This window comes from Vulpes lagopus, chromosome 6, assembly GCF_018345385.1.
Source record: "Vulpes lagopus strain Blue_001 chromosome 6, ASM1834538v1, whole genome shotgun sequence".
In the NCBI taxonomy this organism is placed as follows: Eukaryota; Metazoa; Chordata; class Mammalia; order Carnivora; family Canidae; genus Vulpes; species Vulpes lagopus.
In genome coordinates this window covers 119,142,018-119,165,752 of record NC_054829.1, presented here as the reverse complement: position 1 = coordinate 119,165,752, position 23,735 = coordinate 119,142,018, and the positions used below count along the sequence as shown (strand labels likewise).

At 34.8% G+C, this 23,735-nt stretch overlaps 1 protein-coding gene across 1 annotated transcript in view; it reads right to left on the bottom strand.

The window, feature by feature from the left end:
- The window catches only part of FAT4 (FAT atypical cadherin 4), a 174,143-nt gene that overhangs the window by 70,027 nt on the left and 80,381 nt on the right, over positions 1-23,735 (bottom strand). Inside the window, 4 exon segments of the mRNA XM_041758576.1 lie at positions 4,553-4,727; positions 5,392-6,314; positions 12,808-13,158; positions 14,713-14,974. Of these exon segments, the coding sequence (XP_041614510.1) occupies positions 4,553-4,727; positions 5,392-6,314; positions 12,808-13,158; positions 14,713-14,974 (1,711 nt within the window).

Genomic DNA, 23,735 nt, shown 5'->3' with positions numbered 1-23,735 from the left:
GCTAGTTTATAGCCACACAGTCAGTAAATAAAAATATAATGAGAGTGGAATGCTAATATTTTATCCAAAGAAAATTTGAAGATTTAAAGGGTTGCTTATTTTTTAAATGATAATAATAAAAAATAATAAATAAACCCTGAGGATTCAATTATTGCCATTTTGCCACAGTTGACCCATCCTTGGATTGCCATCAGGTAAGAATTTTTTAAAAGCAAAGGAAAAGTGATTTGTGAGCTGGAATAAAACTGTCAAACTTTCTTTCTTTTTTAGAATACTTTGATATTTTCCTGGTCCTTAGAACTCTGCAAAATTGAAAATAACATGGCATCTGGGATCCAAAAGCTGCCATATTTTTTCTAAGTTTCCTCGTGTCACCTACCAATTTGACTTTTAAATTAAAGTGCTGAATCTGTATTTTAAATCCTGTGTCAAAACTTCATTGTTGGAATACAGGATTAAATGGCAGATTCTGAAGCCTGATATCTCAAACTCACATTATCCCATAAAAGTAGATTATTTGTAATACCCAAAGTATGCAATCGAATTGAACATAAAATCATAGTCGCATGAGTCTTAATGACTTTAAAAGAATTTAGTCCATCTTCCTACACAATTTGATTGTTTTCTACATGATCTATATTAAGTGGTCCTCAGACACCTAACTGAATACACACCAGTCCATTTCAGGGCAACTCAAAAAAAAAAAAAAAAAAAGACATAAAAATCTGTGCTTTGGGACAAAGTTCAATCAATTCTCTAATTTCCAGGACTGCCAACATGCTGAATCTCATTTATGCCTCCCATCATGCTCCCTAACACTATAATTAAAGCTCTGAATGACAAACTTCCAAATACCGTAGTTTTACTGATAATCTGAATTTCCATAACTCATAGCTCTCCTATCTCAATATTGGGTAGAATCAACACATACTTGGTCTTTTCATTTCTCAGTTAATAAGATTAGTCCTTCGTAGAAATCAGAGTTATACTTTTATTATTTGTCCTTACATTAAGAATTCCAGGCAGCCCGGGTGGCTCAGTGGTTTGGAGCTGCCTTCAGCCCAGGGCATGAGGGCATGATCCTGGAGACTTGGGATTGAGTCCCACGTTGGGCTGCCTGCATGGAGCCTGCTTCTCCCCCTGCCTGTGTCTCTGCTTCTCTCTCTTTCTCTCTGTGCTCATGAATAAATAAATAAAATCTTAAAAAAAAAAAAAAAAAAGAATTCCAGGTCCCTAATCTTCCTCAGGCTCAAGGCTCATGGCTCCAGAAACTCACACGGTCTGGCTCCCTTGATTCCTGCACAGTCTGTGCATTTAGAATGATGTTCTGTTGAATCTCCTCATGAATGTTCCTAGCAGGCTCATTCACTCATGTCTGTTAGAAGAAAACAATTTTAGCTCTATCATTTCAAGTTTTTTTCTTTTTCTTTCTTCTTTCTTTCTTTCTTTCTTTCTTTCTTTCTTTCTTTCTTTCTTTCTTTCTTTCTTTCTTTTCTCTCTTCTTTCTCTCTTCCTAATGAAATGTCTCTTTATATTGCCATTTTGATGGAGAAACAGAACCACAAGTAGTGATTAAACTTGCTGGTCATTCCACAAAATATTCCTTAACTATGATTCGGCTGAACTACAGTTTTAAAAATCTGTGGTTTTTTTTGAATGGTGAAACACTTACTATAGAGTATATTCTTTAGAAGTTTGAAAAGAAATCTCTGTTACAAATAAAAAGCTTTCTAAGGTAGTAAAGTATAAAATGAAATTTAATGTGAACTGCAATTTAAAAGTTGTTTTAACAAATGCATGTATACATCTTTTAATAAGGATACTTTTTAAAATATTTTATTCATTTATTCATGAGAGACAGAGAGAGAGAGGCAGAGACAAAGGTAGAGGGAGAGGCAGGCTCCCTGTGGGGAGCCTGATACTCTTAATGTAAGGACAAATAATAAAAGTATAACTCCCTGCGGGGAGCCTAAATGCAAGCTCTGGCCCAGAAGTCTGAACCACACTCTGCCACATGGCTGTGTAATTCTGAGCAAATTATTTAACCATTCTGAGTTTGGGTTTACTGTAAGTAAAATCAAAAAATACATTAAGTCTTTGAGATGATAAAAGTGATTTGTAGAAACAGGTTAATGTCTGTAAAACCTGGTATACTGCATGACATAGATGGTCGTACATCAAAAAACAAACAAACAAACAACAAAAACACAACATTCTCTTTCTCTTCACAGTATCTTCCACCCCCTTGACTGCATATACACACAAAAATAATTTAAATTCTCAAAATTATGTGGTTGAAAATAGGCACTCTTGTCTACATGGTTACATTCCTTCTCTGCAGTGGCTTTTGACTTAGAATGTTCCAAAATACAAATCTTCTGATGGAGAACTTGTGGGCTGTGTCTGCCCACCCCAGATCACCCTGTACTGCACCCATAACTCTCACAATCACATCCTGCTTCCCATCTGGGGATGACTTCCATGTGACACACCTTCTGTGCAGCAATTTTTTTTTAATTTTTTTAATTTTTATTTATGATAGTCACAGAGAGAGAGAGAGAGAGAGAGAGGCAGAGACACAGGCAGAGGGAGAAGCAGGCTCCATGCACCGGGAGCCCGATGTGGGATTCGATCCCGGGTCTCCAGGATCGCGCCCTGGGTCAAAGGCAGGCGCCAAACCGCTGGGCCACCCAGGGATCCCCTGTGCAGCAATTTTTATAGTGACTGGTGCCTTAGCAAACTAGATTTCTGGTCCTGATTTCTCCTCCCCCACTTTACTTCCACAAAGGCTATGTTTTCATGTGTGCCTAGAATTGACCACACATTTTCAATACTAACCGGAAAGGGAAGCTAAGACTGGGATGTTTTAGTAATAAAACCTTGGTTCTAAATACCTGACTACCAGTTTCTACTCAGTATTATCCTCTTTTCTTTCCAGATGACTCTTGAAATACTGAATTGATATGAGCAGAATGGTAATGGCTGCATTTTTTACATGGGGATGCTTACCCTTTTGCCTACTAACCATGAAGCACAATACTGACTACACATATCATAAAACATGTTTCAGATCAAGTTTTATGTGGTTACCATATTCATCATTCCTCAGAATTTTATAGTTTGAATAAAATGTAACATGGTCATTCACACACATTAAAAAATATACAAAGAATAGTGTTTTCTCTGTAGGCAATAGTCTCAGATAATTACACTCCCAAAAGTAAATAGCAAATAATATATGAGCCCCCTCAATAAACTCACAATTGTTCTTCTGTATCAGTATTCACACAGCTACATAAATATATATATCATAATCATAAATACATATAATTGTATATACATATGCACACACATGTACACACAATTATATATAATTTTAATCATTTGAGGTTTCAAGTGTGCCTTGGCTTAAAACAATTTCAACAAACTTTTAAACACTGTCAACATTATCATTATCAAATTCTTTAATACTTAAATAATAAGTTGTGACTATTTTTTTTAAGTTTTATTTATTTATTTATTTATTTATTTATTTATTTATTTATTTGAAAGGGAAGGCAGAGAGAGGGAGACAGAAGGAGAGAGAAACCCAGGCAGACTTGGAGCCTGACGTGGGGTTTGATCTCATGATCTTGAGATCACAACCTGAGCTGAAACCAAGAGTCAGACATTTAACCAACTGTGCCACTCAGGTATCCCACTCTGTGACTATCTTTATAAATGAATGTTGCATAGTATAATGTTTCATAATTCATTAATACCTCTGGAAATCAATGATTAGTCAATTCATTCAATCATTTATTCAACAAATAATTAAGCAATATATACTTTCTTCAAGGTATAAAGTTTCTCTGACAAATTTTTAATTATTTCAATTTTGAATTAGAAGTTTCAGTGTTCACAGAGTCAGCATATGCAAAACAAAATAATGGTAAATCTTTTTTTAATAGATTGTTTTTTGTACTACCTGCTATACATGATTTGCATGATTACTACTTCCAGACACTAAAAGCTAACTAACATGTACTGTTTTCCATTATTTCTATGGCAGTCCATTACACAGCTAACTCAATGAGAAATGCTGGGCTCTCACTGATACTCTTTTTTGGAGCTCTGTAGAGCTTCAAAAATGCCAATTACAGCTACTTACAAAACCTAGGGACTAAGGAAGTAAAACCCTTGACCCACTCTATTATCTCCAGGACCAGTTAAAACCATTTGGATGTTTTCAAAGCTTAAGGTACTTGAAATGCCTCACAGCTCAAGTGGTAGAGTATCAGGTCATCCTCAAAGGTACTCAGATGGCTTACTTGGCAAGGATGCATTTTGTCTTATAGGAATAGAGCTCTGTTTGTAATGTACTCAAGCCCTTACCACTTACATATTTATACACAAATTTCACAAAGTGATATATGGGCTATAAATCATATATATATACAATCAGAGCTCCAAGGATTAGTACATTTCAGCAAATATTTAATTCCATGGTAGACAAATATACTTTCATTTATTTATATTGTGAAGAGATTCTTCACAACCAGACAAGACTTACCTGAATCTGTAGCTGTGACCATCAAAACAAAGTGTGCCTTTGTTTCACGGTCCAAACTCTGTATTACTCGAAGTTCTCCACTAGCTGAGAGAGTAAAAGCATTGTCTTCATTACCACCAAATAGAACATACGAGAGTTTGCTATTAGAACCTTGATCATCGTCTCTTGCCACCACCTATAGGAGAGAACAAGACATGCTGGAATGTATGTAAAACTAACAAGGTCTACCACAGAGTAAAATATACCATTAAAAGTAATGACATAAAGTCTTATATTTAAAAAAAATATTTTTTAAAAATCCAAAGACATGTTTTTAAGTTTCAAGCAAAAAAATTTAAAAAATGATACAGTGTGGTATGTATTTTTTTTTTTTTTGTAAAAATATGTTTAAAACCAAAGCATCATATTTTTGGAAGGTTTCCCAAAATTTTTTGACAGCGGTATCATCTAGGTAGTTGGATTTGTGAAAAGGGAAGCTGAGAATAATGTTTGTAACAAAGTTTTAAAACTTTAATATCATTTTATTTTCTCACTATGTTTAGATATTACTGCTACAGTGAAACAACTTTAAAACACACAAATACATAAATGTGTGAAAATGAGTACACATAAAAGAACATAATAGAAATGCAATATTTTAATCTATGAGGAAATCAATAGGTTCTTAGGTATAATTTTCATACAACTTTCCTTTTGAAGATTTGCTATATCTGCAGCCAAGCATTTATGGAAGGAATGAAGAAGAGGGAGGTGAAGCATGAACAGCATAGGAGAGGGCAGATTATCAAATTAGAGGTTTTATAGTGAACACAATATTTGTTCGATTTAAGTATACTGACCTGAAGAATTGTTCTGGGAAGTGTCCCTAAATTCTCAGGGACATTTACAGAATACGGAGATAGCTCAAACATGGGAACAAAATCATTAATATCCAGTAGAACAATGCTGACAGTGGAGGTATCAGTTCTGGGGGTACTGCCCCGATCTGTTGCCTGAACAGTTAAAGAGTAAGTAGGAGTTTTTTCCCTATCCAAAGGCTTAGCCACAGTGATGGCACCTGTGACAGAGTCGATCCGAAATTCCTGATTGGCATTACCATCAATGATGCCATAGCGAACCTGTCCATTTGTACCTTCATCTCCATCTGCTGCATATACTTGTATTATATCTGTCCCAGTAAGTGTGTTCTCATTAATCTCCACTTTATACAAGGCTTGCATAAAAACAGGGTTGTTATCATTGATGTCAAGTACCATAACTACAACCTCGGTAGACGAAGAGAGAGCTGGTTGACCTTTGTCTGTAGCCACCACTGTTAGAGTATAATTAGAAACCTCTTCTCTGTCCAGTTCTCCAGTGAGCCTCACTTCACCATCAATGGTCCCAATACTGAACTTGTTTCCCAAAGGGTTCAGCAGAGTGTACTCAATATAGCTGTTTGGGCCGCTGTCTGGGTCTGTGGCTTGAGCTTTGAAAACAATAGTATCAATAGGTGTGTTTTCAGGAATGTATGTCAATTTAGGGGAAAGAAATGCTGGTGGATTATCATTTACATCCAACAAAATAATGGAGACGTGGGCAGTGCTTGTGAATCTGGAGGCCGGAAGCTGTGGCAGGTCATGCACCTGAACAACCAGGTTGTAGAAGGACTGACTTTCCCGATCCAAACTTTTAAGGACTTTCAGTACACCATTCTTGTCAACTGTAAACTGGCTGAGGCTATCACCTGAAGCAATGCTAAAAGCCAATTGGGAGTTGATGCCTGAAACAAAAGGGGAAAAAATTACATTTTCTTGAACGTGTTGCTGTACAGAAACAAATCACACCAAAAATTCTGACATAAAACTTTGCATATTTGATATATGATGGCCCAAACACACCTCATGGATGATTTAGCTGCAGTTAATTGTTTGATAAGTAATGCATCGTGTAATTCCTTGCCTGTTAACTTTTGATGGGAAAAGATGTTTACAGTCTGGTGAATGAATGATCTATATACTGCTTGCTATTTGATATGACATTGAAATGTTAAATTACAAAAAAAATGAAGAGAAAAGTATTCCAGAGGGCGGATATTTTTCTATGCATTTCCACATTGTTATCACATAGTTCCTGAGGATTCAACATTAACAGTGCCACATTCTATACTGTTAGCCAAACATTTAGAACTTCAGTAATTTATTGAGGCTGACACCAATTTTCAGAGTAGGGTAATAAAATTTTCTGATGTATGGCATTAGTCATGGATGTTTTAAATCTACTTTTACGTTTCTTGTCAAAACCAATAAATACTTTTTAATTCTTATTAAGCATCTGGCTAATGGCCTTTGTGAAAATAATTTTCTCTCAGATTTTATTATGTACATTTAATGTGTTTTAAAAGTATTCTTTGAAGGAAATGTTAGCAGTAAAATTATACATAAAAGGCTGCAAATATAAATGCTTATACTATTATTGGGCTATATTTAGATACTATTTTATCTATTTTCATAGGATCGTGTGTCCCTTTTTAATTGTAATAAATAATATATAATTTCTCATCTCAGAAGATGATTGCAGAGAATATTCTAATAAAAATGATGTGGAGAGTGGATTGGCCAATTATTTTTAGTAAATAATTTAAAACTAAATAACAGATACACAGTGAAAACCAAAAGAAAACTCTGATTTCTTGCTACAGAATACTGTTTTCTTCACTTGCGCATAATAACATGTACATTTTTATATCTTATCCTAAAGATCCTGGGACCCTGTAGGATATTATAAGTGTTGCTAAGAAACATTGTGCCTCTAGATAATTCTTTCTTAATAAAGATTTTATACTCTGAGATTTTATGCTAGGGAAAATCTGTTGCGTTACATTAATTGCTTACAAACAGCTCCTGTATTTCTGAGGTGAATTTAAACTATTGAGGCATCAGGGATACCTGGCTGGCTGAGTCAGTAGAACAGGCCACTCTTGATCTCAATTTTGAGTTTGAGCCCAATGTTGGTTGTAGAGATTACTTAAAACCTTTTTTTTTTTTTTTAAGTTTTAAGTAAACTGTTTATGTGTCAGAAATGATGTCCACTCTGTGACAAGGATCTTCTAGAACGATTTAATCACTCTGCTTCTTTTTCCTTGCAAAAACTCTTTCTCAGGATTCTATGACTACTTGAGTTAGCCTTTACCTTTTCTTGAAGTTTGTCAGGTTCCTTACAGAGGCAAATTTGACTAGAGTAATGGAATTTTCTTTTCTCCTAGGTAAGGTTTGCCTCCTCTTTTTTTTTTTTTTTAAGTTTTTTTTTATTTATTTATGATAGTCAGAGAGAGAGAGAGAGAGGCCGAGACATAGGCAGAGGGAGAAGCAGGCTCCATGCACCGGGAGCCCGACGTGGGATTCGATCCCGGGGCTCCAGGATCGTGCCCTGGGCCAAAGGCGGGCGCTAAACCGCTGCGCCACCCAGGGATCCCCTTGCCTCCTCTTTTAAAAAAATGCTAGAACTACTCTTTTCCTGTGATTTTAAAGTCTTTATCTAATATCCTTTGTCTGTATGTTGCTACAGAGAAGAAATATTTATGAAAATAATTTTCAGACACTTTCTTATTCACAAAAATTTTTCAGATGAACAAGGTTTGAGCAGATCTTTAAAAAGGTAAGAATCTCCCCTCATTATGAGCATGGCTTATAATCTTTACAGTTTATTTTAAACTATTCACAAGTGAACGAAGCCATGTAAAGTTCAGAATAATTAGTACTCTGAAGATCAGGAAAAATATGAATAAATAAAGCTAATGGAGGCCACAGGTCAATTTACCAGCAGGAGATAAGAGGATTTTAAGATCTGGATTGAAAAAGGTCAACAGCCTACTTCAACCCTTGACTTAAAATTCCACAGGAATGAGGAAAGAAAAAGTTCCATCATCTGGTGCAAAGAAAATTTCCATCAATTGGTGCAATTAATGGAGATTTTACATAGATAATTATATATATATATGTATATATTTTTTACAAAGATAATTTGTATATATATAATATTATATATATCCTTAGAAAGAAATTTAATTTAAGCTATCTAATATTATATATTATTATGTAAAAATATATTTTTAATATATTTTAGGTCAAATTACTAAGGAAATTTTCTGCATTTTTTATGACTAAATCCATCAGTAAATATTGAATTCCTATTCTTTGAGGCACAAATTCAGGCCCAATTATTACTGAGAAAAAGTTATGAAAACATCTGGATAAAATAATACCAGCAAGCAGAGATATAAAATTTATTTTTGTGAAAGTATATAAAATATTTCATGCCCAAGATCAAAAGAAATTAGAAAAACTGATAAAATTACACATGGTTACAAAGTGATAGCCTAGGACTTCTACATAAATCAATTGGAATGCAAGCAATTAAATCAAGGATCTGGACACCCTAGGTCCACAGTGTTTGCTGCTTCCTTGAGTAAATAACTAAATTTCAGAGGCAAAAAGAACATGATACCAAGACTTTATAGCCTCCTTGTAAACAGCAGAGCAGCCTCGTTTTTAAGGGAAAAGAGTTTAGTGGAGTAGGTGGGTGGGATAATAACTATTAAACTTAAGCAGACTTAGGAAAAAAGAAAACTTTGATTTTATATTCAAATTCAAAATGACAGATATACATATTAGATAACATTACAATGAACTCACAATAACAATCATCTTCCATAAACATAAAAATATAACAACTTTGCAAAGAATACTGCAACCCCATTGAAGCAATGGCTCTCATCTCAGGAACTTCATGTATCCTTACTGAAGCAATTACAGACCACAAAAGCCGCCTAAATTTACTTTACTGAAAAGAAAAGGACTTTTCATTTCTGACAAATCTAAGTGGCTTTGGGCATGTGTTCTACAGCTAGAAAATAGATGTGTATAGATAGAAACTCGAAATTCTCCCTAAACACTTGTAGTATCCTAAAAAATAGAGAGGTTAGACCATTTGTTTTTCTCTGTTCTTTACATGAAATATTCACATCATGAAACAGTACATACATTATTTTAAAATTCTGTAATTTACCCATAAGCATTGGGATTTGAGTTTAGTAGGGTTTTATAGCCCACCAGGTCTTTAAACTTAAAGCTGTTCATATTTCTAACCGCTTATGTTCAAGGTTCTGAAAGTGGTTTGGTCACATGATTCTTTCTGGCAGTTTTATTGTTTGTGTGTGGTTCTATTGGGTGTTTTTTTTTTTTAATTTCAATCTCAAGAATAATTTAGTTCCATGAAATATAGCACATAACTAAAGGTATAAGGTTCTGTTATGCAATGTGTGTATTTATTCATAGTCCATAAACGTTGTCTAATTATGCTACAATGAGCTAGCATTCGTCAACTTATCACACAACTGTAACACACAGAATTGCTTCAAACAGCATTCAGCTTTATAGAGCAGTCACAACAAGGTCATCAAGTCACTGGAATATGAAACTCCTTTCATTTGAATGACCTGCAGTTGTACCAAGCATAGACAGGTTAACTTATTCAGCAATAATTACCATTGCATTATTCTCAAAACACTCTGTGATTCCAAATATTTTGAAGAACATACAAATTTATTTTTAGAATAACAACATAATAATTATCAAAGCCAGTATATTTCCATGAAGTTCAGTTTTTAATAGTTTGCCTCAATATGATACTTTTTAAGCTAATACAAAGAAGCCTTGAAATTAATATATATACACTATTTATCTTGTGAAAATAATGAAGATATTTGACCTATTCCTATTAAAAGCTTCTGTAACCAAAATTTTACATTGAACTCTGAAAGAATCTATAGACAACAGAAAATATTAATTTTATTTTTACATAAATTTCTTCAGATGACAATATTCCCCTCAATCAGGAACTTTTTGGTTCTTTTGATCAGAGACTATGATGAATTTGTTATTTTTTTTTTAAATCTAAATAATACTGTTTGTGAACAACTTTGAGAACTATTCAGTGTGACCAAGTTGGCAATTTTAAGCAAACAAGGCTACTCTCGTACAGTCTTATCATTAACCTAGAAATTCAGAAAGAATAGGAAACATGTCCTATATTTTAGGTCAAGGTACAGGAAATTACACTGATAAAAGTATTCAAAACTAAAACAATGGAAAAATGTAGCTTGACACTTTGTACCCAACACAAACACAATCAAAGGGGAAAAAAATGCATGAAAAGTAAATTGAAGTCAATGGTTAATGTATGTCTATGCATGTGTGTGTGGAATATTCCAGCAAGTTTTTACACAGTTTCTTATTTGCAGTTTTTCAATTCCCAGTATTTGAAGGTATAAGGATAAATAAAATTTAGTTCAGAGGAACACACAATCCTATGAAACAACGGTCTCTTTCTAATGCATAATAAATAAATCACAAAGAAACATGGCAGAAACTACTTCACTACAGAAAAGTCAGGACCAGTCTGACTGGTCCAAGGACTGGTCCAAGGACAAATGAGATATTCATACCCAGGGAGCAGATAAACTAATTAATGTTATAATAGAGAAATCAACTCCCAAAATAGAGATTAAGCTCAATTGTATATCAAAGTCTAATTAGAGCCAATTACTGAGCTGGGCTGATGCACAGGAAAAAGAGTAAGCAATGTTCTTAGGCCAAGACTGGTTACATACTTCATATGCTACACATGTCAGTTATTCCTTTTTATTAACAATAGTAGTAGTACTAGTATTACAGATACATCTATTTTAGATATATTCTTGCAAACAATGTTAACTACTTGAACATAAAAGGGGGAAACCTAAAAATGCACTCAATGAATTCTAAAGAAAGTATTTCCAATTTTGTGTGTGGAAACATATATAAAATACTGTGCTTTTGCTTCTTATATCTTTCTCGGGGACACTTGTAGACAATCCTGAAAGGAAACTTAAGTATCGAGGAGAATGTTGAGATAGAGTGGTATTCCAAAATTACTTTAATCATCCAAGTCAGTTAGAATCAGGAAATTCTAAATTAAGGTTGATATGTGTATGTCACTAGGCATATCCTCAGGCTAGAGGCCTATTTCCTTTTTAAAGTTCTGTCTCATGTTTTCTCAAGAGATAGGACATTTAACTCATCCAATAAAAGTGGAAACAAGGTATTAACTTTCCAAAGAGTTCAGTTAAAGACTGATAATCTTCACAATGTTATCTCTGGTGCTGTATTATCCGATATGTGTATTTACAAAACACATCTTAGCAGAATGCCCAGGACAGTTATATTTTATTTTATTTTTTTTAGAGTTCCATTTTATTTTATTTTTTTTTTTATTTTTTTAATTTTTACTTATTTATGATAGTCACAGAGACAGAGAGAGGCAGAGACACAGGTGGAGGGAGAAGCAGGCTCCATGCACCAGGAGCCTGATATGGGATTCGATCCCGGGTCTCCAGGATCGCGCCCTGGGCCAAAGGCAGGCGCCAAACCGCTGCGCCACCCAGGGATCCCTAGAGTTCCATTTTAAAAGAAAGTTTGTCAAATGCTTTTGCAATAAATAAAATCAAACACATGTGAAATCTAGATTTAAGACAAAATCTCAATTTGATTATAGCACAATTTTTTTTAAGTTTTTTTTTTTTTTTTTTTTTTTTTTTTTTTTATCCATTCATGAGAGAGAGAGAGAGAGAGAGAGAGAGAGACAGCAGAGGGAGAAGCAGGCTCCATGCAGGGAGCCCAACATGGGACTGGATTCCAGGTCTCCAGGATCACGCTCTAGGCTAAAGGCGACCCTAAACCTCTGAGCAACCTGGGCTGCCCTGCTTATAGCATAAATTAAAGGCATCTGAGACTGTCCTTTAAATTAAAGCATAAAACCTTGCTAGAATACTATTAGAACACTTCAGTCAGAAGTATAAAATTAATTGTGCATTCTTTAAGTATTTTTTAAGATGCTGGTTTTCTTTTGCTTCCAAATTTTATCCTTTTTATGTTAAAATAATATATGTAAACAAATATTTTCATTAATCTGACAGAAACCTAGTAAAAACTCTTATGACTTCTACATTATTAAGCTGTGATACTATAAAAAAGGAAGATACAGTTTATAGAATGGTAACAACACATACTGTGTAACTATTATAAATAAGAATTTAACTGAAAAAACAATTTTTTAATCTTCTATACTTAAATCATAATTCTGCCCCTGTTTATGACAACCGAACACAGTAAATAAATATAGTATAAATCTGAGGACATTTTAAATAAATTTTTAAGTATATAAAATAAAGTACGTACCATCATCTGCATCGGTAACATTAAACACAAGAACAGTAGATCCTAGAGGTAGATTCTCCATTAAAGATGTGCTATACGAATTTAAGCTGAAAATAGGTGGGTTATCATTTACATCTAGCACATTAAAATAAACCCTAATGGTAGTAAATTGTCCTCCACCATCTTCAGCTCGAACAGTGAGGATATAATATTGCTGTGCTTCATAATCTAATACTCGAGTCAAGTTAAAGACTCCAGTAACTGGATTCAGGAAAAATATGCCATCTTCATCATCTTCATTCACAATATATGTAATTTCTCCATTCACACCAGAGTCATCATCTGTAGCTAAAATAGCTGCTACCAAAGAACCTATCAAAAAATAAATTAATAGTCTAAAATTAATGGGATAAAGGTATTACTAAGAGACTATATACAGACATCAACAAATTTTATTCGTACAGTAAAATATATTAACTAGAGTCACTATGAAAATACAGCGAACACAACATTCTGCAGATTTCTACATTAACACTGATACCAACCTTCCCAAATATTAACAAAATATATAGCATATTAAACACTCAGTAAATTTTATGTTGAAATGTAAAAGTTCTGGAGAAATAATATTACTTCTGACACTATTTTTCTGCCTGGCACTACCAATTTATGAACATATTGGCGATCACAGTGAACATATATTAGGGCCCACTGCTAGTATCAGGAAGTAGGGGTTCCACGCAAAAATTCAGACTTATGCTCAGGGGATATCACCTGATAGCTCATATGGTCATTGCTATAATTAAGGCAGAAATAAATGTGATGATAATTTCATGAAGGACATGCACAACTTATCTTGGGGACTGAAATGAAAACTGCAGTGAGAAGTAGTCTATAAATATTTAATTTCTTTGTCAAATGAGTTTCTGTAACATATGTCTTATTACGCAAAATCATTCCAAATGTAATTCGGAATAAAATTTAAATCTTAGATAAGAATTTCCAATAATGGAAATGAAGCACACACACACCAGAAATATGGATATTTAGTACTCAAACTCAACAATCACAACATAATATGTTCAGAGAGGCAAGCTGACAATTCAGGATTGAGATTCTACTAACACTTATTGAGCACATGCTCATTCCCAAGCCCCATGTTAGCTCACTATGACATATTCTCTAAATTAATCTTTACCCTAATTCTAACAGGAATTATTGTTTCCATTTTACAGAAGGTAAAATTGAAGCTAAGAGGAATGAATTACTTTCCCTGGGCCACACAGGTTCTAAGTGTCAGAGCTTGTATATTCACAGATTTTCAGGTGCTTTTCTTTTTGTTTTGTATACAAAACACTATAATCATATATACATTTTTATAATATCTATTTATTTTAAACCTTTGTAACCAATTAAAATATGTTAAAAATAAAGATGCAGTCCTGTCTTGCAAATGCCTTTCTGAAGTACATTAATTCAGAATGGATGCAGAGGTAGCAAAGCACAACATACTATGTGGCCAGTTTTTTCAGAAGTCGGCATTTAGAGATCACATTAACACATAAAATGTTTAAATGGGCTGTAAAATATCACAGAGTATAAATTGGAAAAACAAAGTATCAAAACTGTTGTTGCCAGAAAAATGAACAACTCATCACAAATACTTATCAGAAACAGAAATACTTAAAGTGTAATCAGTAATCAGATGAATTGCTAACCTCATTTGTTCTCAAAAGTAGCAATTCGTTTGGGAACTGTATGAAAGATGGTTAATTAACAGACAAAACTATCAAGCACATATATTTTTATACCTAGCAGCATATGGTAAAAACTAGTCACTAATTAAAAGCAGTCAAAAACACACAGTCCATAATTGTAGTCAAAAGTGATCTTTGCAAAATATACTTAAGGTGTGGTGCCACCTACCTGGGGTTGTGTCTTCTGGGATGTCAAAAGAGTACACAGGCCTGGAGAACTTGGGTGTGTGGTCATTCACATCACTGACGGTGATATTAATTCTCATATCTGAGGACTGAAGACCATCATCTGCCCGAACCAGCAAAGAATATTTGGAACGGCGTTCCCTGTCCAATCGTTTGGTTGCTATCAGATCTCCAGATTCGGGGTCAATGCGGAAACTGTCATCAGCTCCACTAATGATGGTGTATGTGACCAGAGCATTTGCACCCTGAGAAAAGACCCCATAATTGAATAGAACAGTAAGAGTATTCCTTATGTTGAGTATATCTGACAAGGTGAGGCTTTTGGCTTTACTTTTTAAGTATTAAAAGATTTCAAGAGATAACCAAAGTAGTACATTACAGTCTTTCACCACTCATCCATTAAAGAAGGTAGAAAATCGCAGCTGTCAGTATTAGCTATATATTTTTTAAACTCATAAAATATACACATAGAAAGGAGTCAAGTTGTCGCTATCGAAAATGCAAATGACACTGACTACTATTAACCACATAGCCAGAAGATTTGCCAAAGGCTGGCTCTGTGCCAGGCACTGTGACAACGCTATGCATGTATCATCTCACTTCAAGTCACAACTCCATGAGGTGCCATTTCACCAATGAAGATGCTGGGCTCTGAGATGCTAGTTAACTCACACATTGTCACACTGCAAGTGTTAGTGTGGATTTCAAACCCACATCCTCCTAACTTTGAGCTCATGGTCTTTCTGATTCAGCATGAGAAGGTAATTAAATGAGGCAACTGCTAAATGGAGGAGGCTTCCAATAAGCACCACAAGAACCAAGAAGAGAAATTGTTTTGAGTTGATTTCTTTAGGGAAGATAATAAAGGAGGGTATGTATGGAACTGAATTGGGGTTTGTAGATTTTTTTTTTTTTTTAAGCAAAGACTGAGGAAACATTTGAGTTTAAACAGAAGAACAGAGGGAAGGAGAATTATATGTTTGGCTTACTCACTGTTAAACAGTCTGTTAGAGTGGAGAGTTTAAATGATTAGTAGAAGAAGGTCAAACTAAAATGTTAGGTTATTGGTATATTTTTGAGAATCTCAACTGCAACACAAACCGCCTTGAATTTTATGTCCAAGAAAACACTAATCTTGTTTTAATTGGAAGCAATGCTTCAAGGCTCTCAACAACATAGGAGTAACTAGAGTGGGGAGAGCCCAAAGAAAGGAGAGAGTGAGTAGGGTTTGGTCCCAAGAGGCTAGGGCTTCATTTCCTCCAAGTGAACCTTTCTACAATCTGTATTCTTTGTAGGTTCCAAGTCCATGATCTATAAAATGAAACCAGGGATTTCTTCTGTTCTCTTAGATTTTTGAGCTCTGGCCCTCAAAACATTGAAGTCTAAAATAGAAAGTTGACAGAGCACACAGAAAGGTTGAGAAAAACAGAAAAAGTCCAAAAAAAAAAAGAAATTTAGAAGAATTAAAAGTAAAGAACCCATCTGGATTAGATGATGGGGAATGCTAACCTCATAATATTTTGATATACATTATATATATTTTATTTTAAAATATATTTGATAAGATGGTATTTCAAAATAAATTGCATATAAAATATAAACTTGATAGTCCAATGTTGAAACTGCAAGCAATTTGATTTAGATATTTCTTTTTTATTATTTATTTATTCATGAGGGACACAGAGAGAGAAGCAAAGACATAGGCTGAGGGAGAAGCAGGCTCCCTGTGGGGATCCCGATGTGGAAGTGGATCCTGGGCTGGGATCCCAGGATCAAGCCCTGAGCCAAAGCAGACGTTCAACTGCCGAGCCACCCAGGCGTCCCTAGGTATTTCTTAATTATGTATATTATAATTAAAATATTGAGTTAAATATTATACACTGCACTGGTTGAGATCTGATGCTTTTGGGGTTGAATCTCTGCTCTGCCACTTGTTAATTGTGAGTCTTTGGGCCTCATACTTAGCCTTTATGAGCTGATGTTTCTTTATCTGGATGATCAGGGCAATAACATTAGGGCTTTTGTGAAGATTAAATGAGTTCATACATGTAAAAAACCTAGAATTATCCTTCAGAAAGTGTATTACAACGATGGCTGATATTTTTATTCTTGTTTTTATGCAATGGTTTAAGTGCATTTGATGACAGATGTCTGAAATGAATAAATCAAAATACAACTGAGTTGCTATATATCACAGGGAAAATATGTTTTCTGATTTCCTATTATATGTAATTGTTGCATTTGACACTGAGGTATAATTAGTGTTGAGTCACTGACTTCAAAAAATTACTTTTTGATTTAAATATACTTACATAAAATAAATACGCTTTTTACCATTATTAACCTCTAGAGATTTATCAAAATATCCAGGCTAAGAACTCTCAAGAAAGAGATTGGGAAGAACATAAAGGTAGGATAGCTAGGACTATATAAGGCTGGTATGCCAGGATATTATGGCACCCGTGATTTCCACACATCTTTTCCTTCAGAGATTATTTTATCCTTCATAATCAAACACATAAGGGTATGATTTCAGTCGAGGGCAAAAATACTTTTTTCAAAATATATGTTTAGTGGCATTTGCTCTATTTTTGTACTGCATTCTCCAAGCCAATCTTAAAATTTAGTAAAATGAATGCCTCAAAGCGCCTTTTAATTTAGTAATGGAATAGCTGAGTTTAACACAATACCACATGTATCTTGTATATTCAGGTGTACATGGAGTAGCTAACATATTTATTGTAATGATATGGTTTAACAAAAACATTCAATAAGAATTTTAGACTTCTAATCTGACCACATTCTGTAATATTTATTCTGTTTCACTAAGAGTTCCATTATTCTAGTAAAGCAATCCAGGTATGAAAACAGCTACATTCAATTCTGACCTATTAAAATGGCAAGTATTTGGAAATTAGGGGAAAGCAAAGAAACAAAAACATATAAAGCTGTTACACACACAGTTTGAAATTTAGAGATGTCCTGTCTACAAAATAACTGTCATAATTAATTCTCCTAAAGTTATGATAATTCTTTTGAACAGAAGCAAAGGCATCAAATTATGTTGATAAAACAATCTTTTTATATTTAAAATCAGCTGATGCAGTGAATTAATAGTTCTAGTGAATGTCTGAAAATGTCTGGCCAAGAGTAATGATTTAATTAGGTCTTTTGAAAAGTCTATTTATTCAATATCCAAAATATGCAGTATCAGCAATACCACAAGAAACAACTATCATATTACAGCTGCAGTGCGGTGGAAATAATGCTGGTTAAAAATATTCTACTCTCCTGAGGAACCACAGAGACAAAAGTACGTGGAAGGAATTCTAAAAGTAAATAGCTATAAATTGCAAATGCATTTTATAACCTTAAGTAGTATTTTCAAAAACAAGTATGGCACCATGAAACAAAGCTTGAGTATCCTGGCCCATTACAAGCATAATAATTCTGTTTAGAAAAGGAAACAAGAGACTGACAAAGTCATGTGCTTCTGAAAGATGTATATCTTGATCCAACATATGTTTCAAATGATATTTAAATTAAGTTCAACGTGTACATGTTGCTTCCTAAAACTGATTCCTTTACCCTGGCATTATTCTCCAGGGCCATACTAGAGTTTCTCAAACATACTAATACTTTTAAATTTGATTTAGTAATTAAGAAAGAGTGTATAAATAATAAAGAATGTAGCAATACATAGTTTGCTAATGATGCACATATTTATTAGTGTTTCAAATAATTCGATTAATTTTTTTAAAACCAGTCCACTGGGGTTGTTAGTTGTTGGACAGTTTAATGCTGACTACAAAGTTAAAAAAACAAAAAAAAAAAACCAAACCTCTTACATTCAATATTGAGTCTTATTCAAACTAGATGAAGGAAGAAAACATCCATGACTTGGTAAGACAGAAAACATTCCAATTCAACTAAAAGCGGCACCTGGGAGGCTCAGTCCATTAAGTATCTGATTCTTGATTTCAGCTCAGGTCATGATCTCAAGGTCGTTATATCAAGTCCCACATTGGCTCTGGCCTGGGCTTGGAGCCTGCTTGAGGTTCTCCCTCTCCCTCGCCTTTTGCCCCTCCCCCATCTCTCTCTAAAATTAAAAAAAAAATCAACTAAAGTAAAAAGCTGAGGATAAAGTAGAAAATAGGATGAAGTTTTATCTAATAGCATTAATATCAATTTATTGCAAACTACTCAAAAAATGAAACAGCCAATGATTCTGAATGCCATAGAGAGCTGAGGTGTCCATGCTGTTTGGCATAGAGCTAAAGAAATGTTGCTTCTTCATGGCATGAATTGAAAAGCTACAAAAATTTCAAGATAAAATATATTTGAGAAGGAAAGCAACCTCAGGAGCTTCATCTTTAAATAAATAATAGTTCAGAAGCAATTTTATGAAAATGCCCTCTTTTAAAGTTGTAGATAAACTTATTTCCTCTTTCCCATCCCATCCTGCCTGCACGCCCCCTCCCTCAATAGATCTGATTACAAAGTATCTGGTGATTTTTACGTTTATACTCTGCCCAAATTGTCAGCATCACTACGTCTCTCTGAATTTCATACAACCCTCCCTTCATTTCCCTGGCCTTTTTCCTCTGTACTAACTTTCACTTTCCTGCCCCTTTAATTCCACACTTTGTCTCCCCTTAATGCATATCTTGCATGTCCTAGATATCACCATCTTACATTTCACTACAACACCCAGTGTTCATCACAGCAAGTGTCCGCCTTAATCTCTATCATCTATTTCACCCATCCTACTCACTCCCTTCCCTCTGGTAACCACCAGTTTGTTCTCTATAGTTAAGAGTTGTTTCTTGGTTTTCCTTTCTCTTTCTTTCATCTATGATCATTTTTTTTGTTTCTTAAATTCTACATATGAGTAAAAAAAATCCTGTGGTACTTGTATTTCTCTGAATGACTTTATTTTGCTTAGTATAATAATACTCTCTAGCTCTATCCATGTCATTGCAAATGGCGAGACTTCATTAATTTTATGGCTGATATGTTATATCATAATATAAATAATATTATATTATTATAATATATTATAATAAATATATAAAATATATAATTTATATTATAATATAAATAATTATATTATTATATTATATTATATTATATTATATTATTATATTATATTATATTATAGTGTGTATACACACACACACACACACACACACATACCACATCTTTTTTTATCCATTCATTAGTTGATGGATATTTGGGCTCTTTTCATGATTTGGCTATTTTTGATAATGGTGCTGTAAACATTGTGGTGCATGTATCACTTCAAAATAGTATTTTTGTATTCTTTTAGTAAATACCTAAAAGTACAAATGCTGGATCATAGGTTAACTAATTTTCTAAATGAGAGCTAATCAATATTTGTGACTTGAGCTATCCAAATATACATTATCAATGATGAGCTTTAAGAAAACAAAGTATTTCCTAAATAATAACTGATATCTCCTATCAATAATAATAAAAGTAGTCACATAACCTTTAATAACAGCTAGAATTTGGGAAAAAAAATTCTAAATTGTTAAAAAGAAGATAGCAGGCCCAAAACAGAGTCCCTTATGCTAAGCTCCATGTCAACAAACCAAGATAATACATAATCGAATTGCAGTTTGAAATCTGGGAATGTAACTTTTAACCAGTCAACATGGAAATTCTTGGTCAGCACTAGGTAGGTAATCCACCCAATAGGCCCTTTCTGTTCTCCTTAGGAAGGTGACCTTGCCTAAAAAATGCATTTTGTTAATAATTCCATTTTTTCATACCCTTTCAGCTTTAGAAACCTTTTCTTTTCTACAAATTGACAGTGCTCCTTTCTATTGCTAGATGGAATGCTACCTGATTTATGAATTGTTTTTTTTTTTTTTAAAGATTTTACTTATTTATTCATGATAGTCACACACACACACACACACAGAGAGAGAGAGAGAGAGGCAGAGACACAGGCAGAGGGAGAAGCAGGCTCCATGCAGGGAGCCCGACGTGGGATTCGATCCCGGGTCTCCAGGATCGCGCCCTGGGCCAAAGGCAGGCGCCAAACCGCTGCGCCACCCAGGGATCCCCATGAATTGTTGAATAAAGCCAATTTGTAAATGTACTCAGTTGAATTTGGGTTGTCTAACAGATTTGGTGGCAGTGAAAAGACTGAAAAAAACTTCCAATGGTTTCAGGGATAAAAAACGCAAGTGCAGGACCCTGGGAACTTCTTTGAGTTCACTGTCTTTCTCACTATTTCTGACAACTGTGGGTAAGTTACCTCGGTTTTGAGCACTGTTCTCTTTGTGTTGAGCTCCCAACCTAACTGGCTTTCCATCCCCAGGCTTAGTGGAGTCAGCTTGAGCTAGGCAGATGCTGCTATCCAAAACCTCAGTCCCTGGCCCCTGGTTTAGTCTGCAATCCCCCAGTAGTCTGGAATCCCTTTCTCTACTTACAGTCTGCAGTGCCCACCTACTGGAGTTGGCTGGTTTAGTCCTTCCCCAGGTCCAGTCAACAGTTCCCGTTTTCTGGAGTCTGTTGCTTTAATCTGCACTGGGAAATGCTCATGATGCACACAGCCTTCTCTTGGCCAATCTGCAATAACATCTGGTTGCTGTTGGCATGTTAAGAGGTACATGTTTGTCTTGTTTTGTGTAGATAAAGACTATTGCTAACAGGGATCTCGGAGGCTAAAAAGCTGCAAAAATTGGTGGGCATTGGCCAAGCACTTAAAAACTATTTTTTTAATGCTTACACCAAAATCAAAGACTCCTCTATTAGAATAAGTTGGTCATGTAATGAGTGATAATGACACTAGGTCACCTGCAAATCTCAAGCAAATTTCCATGTAATGAGGTATCCTGTGAAACACTGCACAATCACCAAGCCAGAGGCACAACCCTTTTAAATATTTTGGCTCTGAGAGACCCAAAGGCTTAGCTTTAAAAAAGTAATTATAATAAAAATGAGATGCTTAAAATCTAAAGAATTTCTGCTACCTTCCTACACACTTGGTTATTTTATGTCTAAGAATTATGGTACAGGGATCCCTGGGTGGCGCAGTGGTTTGGCGCCTGCCTTTGGCCCAGGGCGCGATCCTGGAGACCCGGGATCGAATCCCACGTCGGGCTCCCGGTGCATGGAGCCTGCTTCTCCCTCTGCCTGTGTCTCTGCCTCTCTCTCGCTCTCTGTGACTATCATAAATAAAAAAAAAAAAAAAAAAAAAAAAAATTAAAAAAAAAAAAAAAAAAAGAATTATGGTACAGAAAGAAATAAATATTTACAAAAATAACAAAACTTTCCTAAGCTTATTTTGTGTCCTGAGAATTTGGCTTGGTATCTGTCCTATTGGGGTCCCCAAAATATGGCTGGGTAGATAAGTGAGTCACACCCAATTAGCAACTATATATGCTGGACAGAAAATGTGCGTTAAACCCCATTTGCAGCTAGGGTCCTACCAAACGCTGCCAGCCCTCAGAGTAATTATAACCTAGAATTACAGTGGCCATTATGAGGAACGTTCCAATTAGGTAAGATCATTTAAGAAGTGCATTTAAGGGCAGCCCTGGTTGCTTAGTGGTTTAGCGCCACCGTCAGCCCGGGGTATAATCCTGGAGGCCCGGGATCAAGTCCCACATTGGGCTCCCTGCATGGAGCCTGTTTCTCCCTCTGCTTGTGTCTCTGCCTTTCTCTCTGTCTCTCTCTGTCTCTCTCTCTCTCTGTCTCTCATGAATAAATAAATAAAATCTTAAAAAAAAAAAAGTGCATTTAAAAGCAAGGACTCCCAAATCAAAGAAACAGAATGGAATACCTATTTTAACTGGCATACAAAAACCTCTGAAAGTCTTCAAAATTCCAAAATTGCTTCATTAAAAGATTTGTTGCAAAAGCTAATGAAAAATTCAAGGTATAAAAGGTGCCTAAAAAGAAACAAACAAGAAAACACAAGCCTGATGTGAAAGTCTTACTGCTTCCCTCTATCCTCTATTTGAGTACTCATTCTAGTAATCCTGTGTCTGAAATTCCCTTTATATGACCATAAGCACAAAGTCTGCCAAGTTAATGACCTTACAGATACCACATGTCTACTCTTATAAGGAGGGCCCTAATGGAGATCTCCCAAAGTTGATGGGACTCTGAGGGATTTTCTGGTAAACTCCTGTTATTCTCTTAAACAGCCAATGGAAAACTAAAATCACAAATAATGAAAAACCTAGCCAAATTCTGGTAAATACCAGAGCTACAGATAGGATCCTGGAAAAGCTGGTGGAAGCCAGCTAAGAATGAGAATTCTTGCCAGAGTCAGCTGTCCCAGATCTCTGTCTGTAGTGCCCAGTAGAATGAGGAAAACAAAATATCTCATGCATCCTCTTTGGGGACACCTCTTCAGTCCAAGGAGTTATTCAGTACTGCCAGAAATATTTACTGTTTGTCCCAGCTAAAAACTACAAAGTAGCTCTGCGGTCAGAAATTGGCCAAATTGCAGAGCCTAAAAGAATTTTTTTTAGGCCTTCTCCCCTAAGCCAAAATAAAACTATGAATCCAGAAGGAAAGAAAAACCTTTTAAAGCCCTTAAAAAGGATTTATGGGTGAATCAACCTATGATGTCATTTAAGTTGCAACCCAAATCTTTGAGAAATTGAGAGCAACTGTCCTTATCTTACACAAATCTTTGCAAAACTAAAAATCCAGCCCTAGAGGCAGTTGAAAGTTCACCTACTCTTTTTCACCAATCCCAAAGCATCTCCTATTTATCTTAAAAAGCTTATAACTTGCATTCTTCACTGTGCCTTTGAGATGTAAACGTTAATATATGACCTTTGGGCATATAATTCGTATCAGAAATAAAAGAGGGAGAAGGTCATTTAGAATTTGAACTAATGGGAAATCTTAAGTGTATAGAAGCTATAATCTCTCTCTCTCTCTTTTTTTAAACATTTTATGCACTTTATTTATTTATTTACTTTATTTATTTTAGAGAGTGAGCCAAAGGGAATGAAG